A 15311-nucleotide genomic window follows, 5' to 3' on the forward strand; every position below is an offset into this window, starting at 1 on the left:
TTTCCAACTTTATATATTAAAATTAAACTTAATTTGCTTGTCACCTCAATTCATGCAAGATTTTGAATGCCACTCATTAGGATTCATGGTTATAGTTGGCGAGGAAATGCATGAAAAGTTGGAGGTTGCAGAATTCATCTGTGGTGCTCTGAAGGTCATTCTGCTCTAGCAAGGATATTGTAGCAGTGAGACCCAGTCCTCATGGACACAGTGGATGCTCGGAGCCTGTGTTCTGGTTGGATCACATGCCAGCAGGTCAAGGCTTCCTGCTGATTATCTGGGTGCTCATTGATTCCTACTACAAGTATTCCCTTGTCTGCAAACATTAAGAGACACTGTTATTCATTAATCACCTATATTTAGACTTCTGTGTTTTCCTAGGTAATACATACATTTATATTTTTGTCCATTATTTTCTTATTAGCGAACTGGTAAAAAAAAAAACTGTTCTCAGAATTTGAAGTTTGATGCATTGCCTGCAATTTGTATGAACTGTTTTTTTCTTATTTTGTTATATTAAAATTTCTAGATACATTGACAGTGAGTATATGTGAGTGGCAATTAATAAGTAGCAAAACACATACCAGTTAGGCCACCAAAATATGAAAAGAGATAAGCTGTGTGAGAGGATGAAAGCCTGCAAAAGGCATTAAAGGACACGTACAGATACAGGCTTACATTACATACTTACAGTTGACATAGGGAGACACTTAGGTCAGATTATTATTGTCTGTCATTTCATTTTTATAAGACATGACAGATGTCTTAAATATTACATTAAGTTACATGAGGGAGACAACTATCTGAATGCTCACTTGCAACTTAGCCCCAGGGTTTGGTCCCCATCTCTGGGTCAATCTTGGACATAAAAATGACTGGCAGACACCATGGCCTAGAAAGGAAATTTGGCTTCCCCAGCAGATGGATTTGACTATCAGGACACAGGGATTGGCAACCATGGCCCTCTGTTTACTTCATGGACAAGGACTATCCTATTTTTCTATGTTCCAGAAGGAGACAAATGTTACTATGATTCCCTCTACACTTTTGGTTATAACTTCTTTAGGATTTGATTTTTGTGTATTTCCAAGGTATTTAAATTGACACAATTGTGTACCAGAGACCTTCCATATTTATTTCACACATCACTAAATGAGATCACTAAATATGATCAAATGATATAAGGTTGTTCTCATGATTGATTTGTAAGGTTTGCATCTTTGACTTTACTTGACAGAAGTACTACAAACTATTTGATGAATTATAAACAGATATAATCTCAAATGATTATAGCACACAACTTGAATTATACTCATTAACTAAAGATGCATTTTCTAACATTATACATTTTATGAAGCATAAATAGAAATGATGGCATAAATTAAAACAAAAATTATTTTACAAGTTGAAGTACCCAGGACCCAATAAGGTGACATTAGAGTAAGCAGTATGACTTCTGAAGCACAGCTATGAAGAGCATGATCTCTAATTAAGAACCTCAAACAGTGAAATAAGAATAGTACTGAAAAGCATCTTCATCATTTCCCTGAGAACAACTGTCTTCCCATTAATCTCCTCACAGCGTCCTTTACCTGTTTGTTCCTGAGACTGTAGAGGAGAGGATTCAGGAAGGGAGGAACCATGGTGTAAAAGGCAGAGAGAACCATGTCGTCGAGTGTGTCAGAGGTTGCTGAGGACCTCAGGTACACACCTGTGATGGAACTGAGGAAGACGGACACCACAAGGATGTGAGGTGTGCAGGTGGAGAAGGCCTTCCCTGGGGCTTTGGTGGGAAATTTCAGCACAGCAGAAAATATGCGAAAATATGACACGACAATAAAAAGGAAGCAACCACCACAAATGACCACAGCAGAGACAAGAATAAGGACCTTGTTGCTGGTGGTGTCAGAGCAGGAGAGCCTCAGCAGAGAGGGGACATCACAGAAGAACTGATGGACCACTTTTGACTGGCAGAAGGACAGCCGAAATGTGTTCCCAGTGTGCACACCTGCATACAGCAGACCACTGAGCAATGAAGCCAGGGTCATGCGGACACAAAATTGAGGGTTCATGACAAGGGGGTACTGGAGGGGCTGGCAGATGGCCACATAGCGGTCCCAGGCCATGATGGTGAGAAACAGAAGTTCAACACTTGCACAAAAAATGACCAAGAAGATCTGGGTTGCACAACCAGCCACTGAAATGGCCCTGTTGCCAGTGAGAGAGTTGACACAGGCATTGGGGACAGTGATGGAAATGAAGCACATGTCCAAGATGGACAGGTTCCTAAGGAAGAAGTACATGGGTGTGTGCAGGTTCTGGTCAGCAGTGGTGACAGTGATGATGAGAAGGTTCCCTAACAAGGTACCCAAGTAGGTCATTGGGAATACTGTGAAATAGAGGAAATTCAGATCCCAGCCATCAGGAGAGCCCAGGAGGAGAAATTCAGTTATCATGGTGGAATTATCCATTTATTGAAAATTCAGGTTGACTGGGATGATAAAGAGATAAAAGTGGAAAGAAAACAGAATTAATGCAATTACTTTATATATTCATATGCACCATGTTTACTTGTATTTTGCAGTTGATTTCCCTGGAGAGGAAAGTCACTCTTGGTTTTCTCAAATCTTTACTCATTTCTGAGCAGAGTGCTCCTCCGAGTTCAGGTGTGGAGGTCTGCAGCACAGGGTCTGGGCATGACCTGCAGGGCTTGTCCTTAGGTCCTCATCAGGCATCCCCTCACCTACTGAAACTCCATGCAGAGCATGTGACAATGTGTTTTTTTAATGATCTATAATATAGTTACCTTCACTCTCTTCCATGAATATAATTTCAACATTATTTTGCCATTTTCCCACACTAAATAATTCAAAGTATTATTAATAATTCCAATTATAATTAATTTTCAAATATTTTTAAATAGGAAACTATTCATAATATAGGAGTATTTATCTCCATGAACATGAAAAAATTTTACTCATGAGGAAAGCCTCTCAAGAATTCAAACTTTTCCATACCAGGCTGCAGGTCCAGTGCTCTGGTAAAATGAGGGGATCTGACTCTCCCTGCTGCTCCTCAGGATGGGGTGATACTGTATGCAGGCCACAGAATCTCAGATAGGAATATATTCCTTTTCCCACTGGGACTCTTTTTCTCTCCAACAGATCAGTGTGAGGTGTTTAAAGCTCCAGATTCAAGCCCAGATGACATTCTCCTAAACTTTTATTTTTTGCCTTAATGTGTTTTTACTCTGTGTTCAGAACCATGAAGTTGAAGATTCCTTTGTCTAGACAATAATTTGTCATTTTCTTGTTGACACCTTCCATTTTCATCCTTTCCTCCAAATGTCATGATTATACAAAGTGATCCTGGCTGTATACCCTAAAAGGAAGATTTTCCTCATATTTATAGCACATCTGAAGCATCTCAGACTGGTTCAATCCCAAATCACCAAAATTGTCATTTCTTTAGCCCTCTGAAAACCTGGGTCCACCTCAGCACTTTGCCAGGTTAACCACACTCACCCTTAGAAAAACGATCTTCATCATGAGTTTGTCTGGCCTTTACTTAAAATTTGTGTCCTCCAGCGTCAAGGGTGTGTGCCCAGACACAGGTAGGTTGGTGTTAATTTCACAGTTAATTTCAAGGACCCCTACTCAGTCTAGCTGCAATCTCTTGCTTGCCCTATTCCCCATTTCTCACTGACACAGCCTGAATCTCACACCTCAGTGACCCCCTTGTTCACAGCATGCCCTACAACTTGCTGTCAGAGGCCCTTTTCTACTGTGACATAATGATTCCCTTTTCCCATTACTACATACTGAGATTTAAAGGAGGCTCAAATGCAACTTTTCCTCAGAAACCCTCTTCATAGCTTCTAATTATTCTTCTATTTCTCTGTAATGTTAGAAATCGACGTGTTATTCTACCTTTCAGTAAATCAGTATGTATTTATCCCTGGAATTGCTGTTGCAAATTCCTTGATTTTTGGTTATGTATTGCTCAATGTTTTTATTCTCTTAGTAGCAAGTGCATGACTTCATGCGTAATAGTTAATAAAAAATGCAATGTAGCATAATCATCTAACTGCTAACATGAACTAAGTTTTTATTTGACTTATTTAAAAATGAGTAATTCCTAAATTGGTGAAGCCCTTTCTTCACATCTATAAGAAATACAGTGTACCTTCTTTTGAAATAACTCACCCTTGCCTGTGAGCATAAGATCTTTTCAAATTAGGTAATCTTTCCCCAATTATTTATTAATGATTCATAACATGGCAAAAATCTGTTCTAGATACTGGGTTTTACTAAAAGAAGTAAATTATCATCTTTAAAATATAATTTGAGTACTGTGAAGGAAAACTAAAATGGTACATATGTAAAAAGTCAAATAAATATGAAAGTTTTTGAAAGTGATATGAGACTAATCAGGTTTCTTTATGGAAATCTGACAGGTTTTTTACCTTTTATCCTGGATTCTGGGATCTCCAGGAGTTTTTGTTCACCACCCCAAAACATCCTGTCACATACAGATGGGATATAAACATGGGTTTAAATCTAAACGTTGCATAGAACTGTAGAGACATTTTCTTTCTTTTTAAAAATGTTTTAATTTTTTGTGTATGTGGAGCTGAGTGTTGAACCCAGAGTGTGGTGCATGCGAGGCCAGCGCTCCATCAACTGTGATATGTCCCTAGTGCTCTTTCTTTATTATAGTTTTTAACACAAAACCACCTCCTGCTTTTCTTTCTCCAATAGAACTTAGAAAATTCTCCACAACTAGTTTGAATTATATGAACTTACATCATTTCCTCTTTTCCTTGTGTGATTTTGTTACAGTTTGATAACTTCTTCTCAATTCAACTTTCTTTTTTCATATGCTAGTCAATATTAGGAAACTTCCAATTATGGAGAATTGATGTAAAGTCATTTATAAATGCAATAAGATAAATGTACAAAGCACCACCTATTTTTTACAGAGACCCTGACACAATTTCAGTAGATTCTAAGTATATGGTGACTTTTTGAACCTGGATTTTTAAAATAAAAATATGTCTTTAAATCATCGCATAGACTGACCTTAAAATTGTAGTATGGTTCAGTATGACATCCTCTATTAAGGGGTAAAAAAATACCCATAGATGATTCCCTCTTAAAGACAATAAGATGAAGGTATAAATAACAGAAAGAGTTGGTAAAAGTGAGAGTCCGGACAATGTGTGTGAGGAGAACTAGCATGTTTTAACTCCAGGAACATGAAGAGGGACTGCCCAAGTGCTTTCTCTGGAAGTGAAAAGCCAGGAGTTTTTTTTAATTTTTTGCAATTATCTTGATAGTGTTTTAAATAATTAAATATATGATAAATAGATCATTTCAAAACTGCTAAAAATTATTTGGCTTGAAAGATCCAAGAATAAATTATTTCTAAATTATATTTCCCATGTTAGGAAATTGATTAGTGTCTTTGATAAACCATTGAGGAATGCTGAGGTACATATAATCTGAAAATCAAAATATACTTCCAAAATGATGCACAACTTGATACTTATATTGATACCACTAGACACACACATCCTTATAGTCATACTTAATATATAATCAGTAAAAAATGTTAAGAGTACAATTGAAAATTTGGGCACAGTGACACATGCTTGTAATCCAGAAGCTGAGGAGGCTGAGAGATGAGGATGGTAAATTCAAAGCTAGACTCCCAACTTGTCAAGACTGTATCTCAGAATAAATAATCAAAAGGGCTGCGATGTGGCTCAGTGGTTAAGCACCCCTGGGTTCAATCCCTGAAACCCAAAAAACAAAAAGTAACAAACTGAAAAAGTGAAAAAAAATGTATTTGTGATCAAAAGAAAGGGGTGAGATTAATGTTCAAAATATTCCAATGAAAATTGTATTCTACATTAAATATCTTATTTCCCACAGTTATTGACATATGTGCAGGTTTATCAGTTGTATAAAAGCATTCCTATCTACCTACATATCCTATACCATATTTTGCATTTTGTTCTTGTTTTCTTAATGTGAATGTGTTTATTTTTCTCTGGAATTTTGTGAATTTTGCAAGTATAAGTAATAGTAATCTGAAGAAAAGAATTTTAAACTATCCAGAATCAGCATAAAAATTTTTCACACACTATACTAGCATACACAGTGCAGACCTACCCAAGGTCCCTGTGTTTTTATTGCAGCAGTGGCAATCACCCCCAAAACCAGTGCAGTTTTAAGGACACTCTGTGCTTGCTGTGTTCTTCTTAGAATTAAGAATCCTTTTCCTGGACTCGATGACTCTTTGGATAACACTGTAATTTTCTGAACAGAATAAAAGTGAAGCTCAGATGCATTTAAATTCTAACGGCTTATTACTTACTCCTGAGTGTCACATGTTGTCAACATGGAACAGAACCGTGTTTCCCCTTGCTTCTCCCATCAATGGTGTGTGCAGCCAGGGTGAATCTGTCCAGTCAGCCTAGTGCCATGTCGGATGTGGGGAGCTGAGTCACCTCTGCTTTATGTGAACCTGGTGCCTGGCCAGTGCGATCTGGGCCCCCAGGAGCCCAGAGCTCAGCCTTCAGAGACAACAGGAGGCCTGAGCATACCACCAGGCAGCAGCACCTCCAGAGCCCAGGAGAGAGGACCTGGCCACGTGCCAGCATGGACAGTGGAACTGTTCTGCCACACATGACAGTAAGTCATTACTGAGAAGTGAGTAACACTGAGAAGATTGATGGTTCTCCCTGTGTGTTTTCAACTCTCACTTGTAAGTCAGAAACATCTCACACTATCTGCAGTTCAGCAGAAAAATTTCTTATCATTGACATGAAATTCACATGACACAAAGTTTACCTTTGTGACAGTTCATGCTTATAAATGTAGTGATATTTACTACATTACCAAGTTGTAGAACATCCAACTAAACTTGTTTCCAGATACTTTTATTACTTCAAATGAACCATCTAATTTTTTACACATGGCCTTTCAGACTCTAGAAAACTCTAAGTATATTTTGTACCTTTGTAATTATATATTTTTAAAATTTCATATAAATAAAATCATTCAATATATGTTCTGAATTGACTTATCCTAACTTTTTCAAAATCAGTCCACCTTGTACAGGCATCATATGTTCATTCCTTAGGATGAATGTCATTATGTTACATGTATATTCCACAGATCTTTAAATCAGCACATCCATCTGTAGACTTATTTCTCCTTAGTCTGGTAATATAATGTGGCTGATTTATTGTTTATCATAATTTTGGCCATTTGGTCATCTCTGGTATACACTCAGCACTCTATTTGATTATGATGAATAACTCTGTCAGATTTGCATGGCTGTGACCAAAATACGTGGTTTAAAAAAAACACGCACAATAAACAAAAACCAACCCAAAATTGGGAAATTATATTGTCTCAAGTGTTCAGAGATTTAGTCTATTTTCATCCAATTTCATGACTTTGTGCCCACAGTGGGGGCACACTGAGGACTACCACAGCAGAAGGAAGATGCTCAGAATATGGCTCCAAGTAGGCAAAGATCGGGAAGGGGAAAGAGGGTTAGGGTTAGGGTTAGAGGAAAGCTATCAGGGATTAATCCCAGTGGGCCACCTCCTCCAGCAATGTCCCAAATGCCTAAAGCAAACACCCAGTCAATTTGTTCAAATGAAGATGGATTGATTAGGTTGCAGCTCTCATAATACAACCATTCTACCTTTGAAAATTCCTGCCTGATAGAAAGGCAGCAGAATAAAATAGACACTAGTATTGCTGAATGCATATACATGTCTGTATAACCAATGTGATTCTGCAACCTGTACACTTGGAAAAATGAGATATTATACCCCATTTGATTCAAAAAATTCTTGTGTGAAAACAAGGTTTTATACCTCTGATAAAAACACTCAGGAATGAAAATTAAAAAAAGAAAGAAAAAAAGAATAAAAAATTCCTGCCTCAATTCAGGAACTTTTTGACACACCTCACATCCCATTCATAATGTTTAAACCCCAGATCTCCAAAACTTGTGTCCATTTCACAATGCAAAATGAATTTAGTCCATCTCCAAGTGTTTGATAGTCTAATAAATTCCAGCTTTATCCTAAAGTTTGAGCCAAAAATCTCACCTAAAACTGAAGGTAAAATATTGGTTGTGAGCCCCCATGAAAATCAAAAGCAAGTTACATGCATCAATATCCACTGTAGAACATAAGCCTTCTTATTCCAAAAGGACTTAGTAGGGCTGTGGAAAGAATATATGGTGTAGAGGAATTATGAAACCAGCTGAGAAAACAACTCCATCTGTAATTCCTCATGTAGCAGCTAGGACTCTTGAATATAAGACAATATTTCCAAAAGGACTGGGTAATTCCTGCCCTTTGGCCTTGCCAGTTGCAGAACACAGGGGCTGGGGCTCTCTTTGCCTTTCATTGGCAGAGAGTTTATGCTATTGGTAACTATAAATTTCTTGGGATTCCATGCCAACTTTGGCTTCACATTCACAGCTACACCTATTCACCCTGTCAGGGGGAGACTGTAGGGCCTCAGACTATGCTACAGTTCACTTGGGCTACCAAGACTTTCTTTGAATTGATGGTGAAAGTCATCATGACCCATTAATTTGGGCACTCTACATTCCTGCAGAGATGGCACAATGTAAATGATGCTAAAGTCTGATGCCAGCTCACACCATAGATGGGTCCCCAAAATTAGTACAATGGTGGTTTCTTAATGTCTTCCTTGCTTATTATGGTAAAACAACTTCCTGTGCCCTCTGTGCAAGCAGGATGGCCACAAGATACTTCAAGGGAATTTTCCTTTCTACATCCTTGAGTGTGCAATAGGTATGGTCCTACAAATTTTTTAGATGCTCTCAGCTCCTTTCCTATTGAAGAGGTATGAAATACTTAGCCTCTCCTTAGGGCCTGCAGTCTGTTTATAACCACTCATTCTTTGGACCCAGCTTTTAAAATGATCTCTTTAAAACTCTGATCAAATCTGGCTTTTAACTCTACTGATACAAATAACTGTATTCTTGCAGTTGATATGGTATTCTAAAAGCATTCAACATAAATATCCTAAAGGCTTTATGAAGCTGGGAAAAATCTGATGGTTCTGGCATAATATTCTCAGTCATGAATATTATCTTAAAAGTCTCTATAGAATAAGTTACTACATTGCCTTGTTGATTGCTAAACTTTCATCATACTTCCAACTATGTACTGGGCTAAGTTTTTGTCTTCTGTAGCTTTCATCCCACAGACGCTGAGAGAGATAACCATGGGAGATGGTGATGTGCATCAGGTTTGTGATTGCCTCATGGTTGTGGTGTGCTGCTGCATTGGGAAGCCCCCGAGTAAATACACAGTTGAATATCCCCCAGTTGCTATGGTGACACCCGGTCTGTGAAAAATCAGGGCAAAGGCTCAGAGTTATCAGTCTGAACCTTGAAACTGAGATAATATCTCCCAAGGATAGGGGATTCTGTGCACAGAAAGATAACAAGAACCACAATGTCTCCTTGGTGTTGGGAGCTTCACACCTGCCTGCTTTGTTGAAACTTTCCCACAAATAACCTTTTGGTGACAAAACCTATAAAATAAATGTGCTGAGCCAGCTCTGGGTCACTAATCTCAATCAGAGTTGAATGTCCCACATGATCCTGGCATTCTCTGTAAAGGTTTTTGTGTGTTTTTTAAAAAATCTCTGGTAATCCCTGTCTGGTATCTGAATTAACGTCTATGCAGGGGGCAGGACATATTCTCACAAAAGGCTCTAAAAAGTACTCTTAAATATTGTGTCCTTATTAGAGTAAACCTAATATTTCATGAAAGCTGGATATCTAAAGAGACCTAATATTTCAGAAAACCTGCCTATCCAAAATATATCTTTGACATAATTGATATTACTACAAAAGTATATTCTTAGGCTCATGACAATATACAAAGTAATTTTTTGCCAACTTCTGCATATGTTCCATACCACACCAATTGACAGGGCTTTTCATTATTTGACACATAATGTGAGTTATAATGAAGTCCTTATATCAATATTTCTTTCTTCATCTCCTTTGACTCAAGGTCTTTCAAATAAAATATAAGTGAAATATCCAAAAATGTACCCCAAAGAACAACTCTCAATAGGACTGGTGGTTGAAATTCAATTTCTTTCCAAAGAAATTTATCTGTGAAATTTAAACTTCATTTATGTGGCCACCTCAACTCATGAAAAACTCATAAATTTAGATTCAGTAAGGCATAATTGAAGAGGAAATGCATGTAAAGGTGAAGTTTGCAGAATTTATCTGGGGTTCTCCAAAGGTCCTTTGCTCTAGCAGGAAACATTGGAGCAGTGAGAACCAAAAGCCATGGACATAGTTGGGGTGGAGCCTCAACTGCGGTGGATCATGTCAGAGCAAGTCAAGCCTTCTGCATCAGGCAGCCCTGGGTGCTCATTGGCTCCTACTGCAAGTATTCCCTGGTCTAAAAAAGTTTAAGAAATGCCTTTATTAATAATCACATATATTTAGGCTTTCATATTTTCCTAGGTAATAAATACATTTTTTTCTCCCCATTTTCCTATTAGTGTATTGGTGAACAAAATTGATTGTTTAGATTTTTCAATTGAATATACTGTTTTTTGTGTAAATATTTTTCTTCATTTTGTTATATCAGTACTCCTAGGTAACTTGATATTGAGCCTATGTCAGTCATAATTAACAATGAACCAAGAACATGCCAATGAGGACACTAAAATATTTGGAGAGAAAAAACTCATGTGAGATGATGAGCTGCCACAAACTGTGCACACGGGTGCACACCTGCAATCCCACACATGAGGAGGTTGATGAACAATGATTACAGGTTTGAAGCCAGCCTCAGAAACTCCTGGAGTCCCTAAGCAACTTAGCAAGACCCTATTTTCTGTGATACAATGTGGCACATTAGAAATATATCACTGGGTGAGTCTTGAAGTAGGACATTAAGTTTATTAGATGGTGGGTAGGAATGGCAAAAAGAAAGTGGGCTCTGCATCCTTCAACCTTTTGCAGAAGGTAGGGTGCATTTTTATAGCCCCAAACTACAAGCTACCAGTAAGTCAAAACCATAGTAACATGGGGAGTGGGTCAGAATTACCCAGTCAGAGTACAGTAAGCAGCCCAAGAAAAATAGGAATTAAAATGAGAACAACTTACACATGTAGTTCCTAATAATACACTGAGAAAGAATAATTGAAACATTTTTTAGCCTTATATGTTGCCATACAGGGTGTGCTTGGCAGAAAGTGGATTACATATGCAGGGTTTTCTCATGTGAGAAGCATTTCTCATATGCAATGGAGTCTCAGGATAAAATGGAGTTTGTCTGGTCAAAGCATATATAGTTTGTCCCACAACAAAAACAGAAAAAATGGTTTAGGGATGCAGCCTTGGTTCAGTCCTGATAAATACAACAATAGCAACAACCAAAAAGATGGCCAGAAATGCTCCTAGAGGTTTACTTTACAAAATCAAAAAAAAAAAAAAAAACTCAGAGAAATTTTCAAGTTTACACAGGTCATAGAGTGAGGCCAGACAATTCCTGACCACTTTTTCATAGTGATCATGTATGACTCATTATCATAGTTTTTACAGAAGTACCATGTGTTGGAGGAAAACCCTTAGAAAGCTGACCTGCAACTCAGCCCTGAGTTTGTGTCCCCCAAACTAGACCACTCATAGACTTAATAAAAGATTGCCAGCCATAACAGCCAGGGGAGCCCAAGGTGCTCTTCCACAGTGGATGGATTGTGCTGTGGGTTCATGATGGATGTAACCTTTGCTCTCTCTTTTCTTCATGGACAAGGAGTATCTTCCTTTTCCTGTATATGTTAAATGGAGAAAAGTATCATTTTGATTCTCTCTACATTTATTATTGTAAAGTCTTAAGGATTTGATTTTTATATATTTTCAAAGTAATTAAATTGACACAATTTTGTATCACAGTTTGACAGCGGATTATGTACATTATCTTCATGTTTTATTTGTAAAAATTTCCTCTGTGACAGTAACTGATGAAACTTTAATATATATCCCCAGAAATGATTTTAGAAAATATATTGGATCATATTTATATATTAAAATGGATTGATAAAATTAAGCTTTTATGAAGGATCCATGGTAAATAACAAAGAAAATATGCTATAAAATAACTGAGATTCTAGTAAGGTGATAATAGGGTAGGCAGGGTAACATGTGAAGCCCATATTAGAAAAATATTTGACCTCATTTAACTCCACTCAATGAAATGAGGATAATGCTGAAAAGTATCTTTATCATTTCCCTGAGAACAACTATCTTTGCATCACTCTTCTCACAGTTTCCTTTACCTGTTTGTACCGGATTCTTCATGTAAGGTGATTCAAGAAGAGAGAAACTATGGTGTAAAAGGCAGAGAACAGTGTCCTGGACTGTCAGAGGTCACTGAAAGCCATCTGTAGATGCACATCATGGGACTGAGGAAAACTGAAACCAAGAGGATATGAGGGGTGCAGGTGGAGCAGCCCTCCCAGACCTTCTATGGGAAATTTCAGCACAACAGAAAATATGTGAATACATGACATGGCAATAAGAGTAAAGCAACCACCACCCACTGCCACAGCAGAGACAAGAATGACCATGTTGCTGGTAGTGTCAGAGCAAGAGAGCCTCAGCAGAGAGGGGACGTCACAGAAGAACTGGTGGACCACATTTGACTGGCAGAAGGAAAGCCTGAATGTGTTCCCTGTGTGCACACCTGCATACAGCAGACCACTGAGCAGGGAAGCCAGGGTCATGCAGACACAAAACTGAGGGTTCATGATGAGGGGGTACTGAAGGGGCTGGGAGATGGCTACATAGCAGTCCCAGGCCAAGATGGAGAGAAACAGAAGTTCAACACATGCACAGAAAATTACCAAGAAGATCTGGGTTGCACAACCAGCCACTGAAATGGCCCTATTTCCACTGAGAGAGTTGATACAGGCATTGGGGACAGTGATGGAAATAGTTTCCCTAACAAGGTACCCAGGTTGGTCAGTGGAAATACTGTAAAATAAATGAAACTCACATTACAGATATCAGGAGAGCCCATTGGGAGAAATTCAGTAACCATGGTGGCATTGGCCATTTAGTACAAATTCTGGTTGTCTGTGAAGATAAAGAGACAAGAGATAGGAAGCCAAAATATGATAAATACAAATTCTTGGTCCTGGGTCTATAGCTCAGTGGTAGAGCACTTTAATAGCATGTGTGAGTCACTGGGATCGATTCTTAGCATGTACATAAATTAAAAAAATAAGTAAATAAAATATTAATGTTCATGGATAACTGAATATATATTTGAAAAATAATACAGTTAGTTTACACATTCATGTCCAACAGGTTTTTTTGTACTTTTCAGTAGCTTTCCCTGCAGAGGAAGGTCACTCTTGGTTTTCTGATTTGTTTACTCATTTCTGAGCAGAGTGCACCTCCCAGTGCAGGTTTGGAGGTCTGCAGCCAAGGGTCTGAGTGTGACCTGCAGAACTTGTCCTCACCTCCCCATCAGGCCTCCCTGACCTCCTGAGACTCCCCACAGAGCACTTCTAGAGTGGCCTACCTCCTCTTCTCCATGACCATGCGGGTCACCATGCATTCCTTTTGTTCTCCATTTTAGTCACCTTCATTTATTTCACTAATATTACTGTCCAAAGTATTTTCTCATTTTTTTCTACATCAATAATTCAAATAAAAATTTTAAAAAATTGTTTTATGTAGGAAATGATTCATAATGTTGGAGTATTTATTCTCGTGAACATGAAAAAAAAAATTCTCATGAGGAAATCTATCCACCAAACTTTCCCATTCCAAGATCTCAGCTCTGGTGTTACAGTAAACTGAGGTGACCTGACTGCACCTGGCTTCTCTGCAGTCCCCTACTCTCCCTGCTGCTCCCCAGGACATGAATGGTGCTGTCTCATGGTCACACACCATCAGACAGGCACCTGTTCCTTTTCCCACTGGGACTCCCTTTTCTTCTTCAACAGATCAGAGTAAGGTCCTCATAGCCTCCAGATGACATTCTCCTAAACTTCTACTTTTACACTCTTGTGTTTTTATTTCATGTTCAGCACCATGAAGTTAAAGATTACTCTCTCTAAAAATTAATTTGCCTTAGTCTTCTTGACATCTTCTATTACATTTCTTTCTTTATATTTATTTTCAATATTTTTATTTTGTTTATTCCTTTTTATGTGTTGCTGAGATTGAACCCAGTGCCTCACATGTGCAAGGCAAGCACTCTGTCACTGAATCACAACCCCATTCCTATATTTCTTTCTTCACAATATCATGATTATACAAAAAGATACTGAACAAATACACTGAAAAAAAATATTTTGCTCATAGTTCAACACTTCTGTAACAGCTCAGACCACTTCAATCCCAGGTCACCTCCATCATAATCTCATTAGGTCTCTGTTATCCTGGGTCCTCCTCAGCACCTTGACAGGTTAAACACACTCACCCTTAGTAAAATGACCTTCTTGATGAGCCTTCCTGGGCTCCTCTGGAAAAGTGTGTCTTCCAGGGAGATGGTGAGTGGCCAGACACAGGTAGGGTGCAGCTAATTGCACAGTGTGGGTGAAGTTCAAGAGGTCCTACTCAGTCTACCTGCAATCTGTTTCTTGTCATATACCCCCATTTCTCCATGACACAAACCTGAAGCTCAAGCCTGAGTGATCTTCTTGTTCACAGAATACCCTAGAACTTGCTGACAGGGCTCTTTTCTACTGTGACATAATGGTTTAATTTTACCCATTTACTTTGTACTGGTCTTTAGAGGAGGTTCAAATGCAATCTTTTCTCTGGAAACTGCTGAATAATCTTAATTTTCCCCCATTTTGTGTAGCATTACAGATCAGTCTGTGGAAATTTGTTAATTTGGGACCTTGTATCAGCCATCTTTGTATTTTTTTTTAGATGCAAATGCATGACTTCCTACACAGTGGTTAATAAAGCTGGTGGCTTTGTTGACTGACCACTCACATGAACTGGCTTTCTGTATAATACTGGTTTACAAAGAAGTGTCTTCCAAACAGGCTCTGCCCTTTCTACACTTCCTTAGCACACACAGTGCAGTCTGGTGGGAGGTCATGCAAGCCCACTGCCCAGTGCACTTGAAAGGTAAGATCTCTTTACAGCAGTAATCTGTCAACAAACATTACTGATGACACCAATAGGGCCACAGTTGTTTCACATGGTGACGTTTTGGAAAGAAGAAATATTTTGGTATTTTTGAGTAATTT

The 15311-nt window shown here is 38.3% G+C and overlaps 1 protein-coding gene and 1 pseudogene across 1 annotated transcript; both read right to left on the reverse strand.

Moving 5' to 3' along the window:
- Window positions 1–1538: 1538 nt before the first annotated feature.
- On the reverse strand, window positions 1539–2471 carry LOC139703662 (olfactory receptor 14C36-like). Its single transcript, XM_071607140.1, has one exon. It carries the CDS (start codon window positions 2469–2471, stop codon window positions 1539–1541), a length of 933 nt encoding a protein of 310 aa, XP_071463241.1.
- Window positions 2472–12421: 9950 nt separating this feature from the next.
- On the reverse strand, window positions 12422–13644 carry LOC139703663 (olfactory receptor 14C36-like; annotated as a pseudogene).
- Window positions 13645–15311: the final 1667 nt, after the last annotated feature.

The sequence above is a fragment of the Marmota flaviventris genome, assembly GCF_047511675.1.
Source record: "Marmota flaviventris isolate mMarFla1 chromosome 5 unlocalized genomic scaffold, mMarFla1.hap1 SUPER_5_unloc_2, whole genome shotgun sequence".
Classification (NCBI taxonomy): Eukaryota; Metazoa; Chordata; class Mammalia; order Rodentia; family Sciuridae; genus Marmota; species Marmota flaviventris.

Bases quoted from the DNA above. Each gene is read 5' to 3' on its own strand.
- LOC139703662 (XM_071607140.1), bottom strand. From the start codon at position 2,471: ATGGATAATTCCACCATGATAACTGAATTTCTCCTCCTGGGCTCTCCT.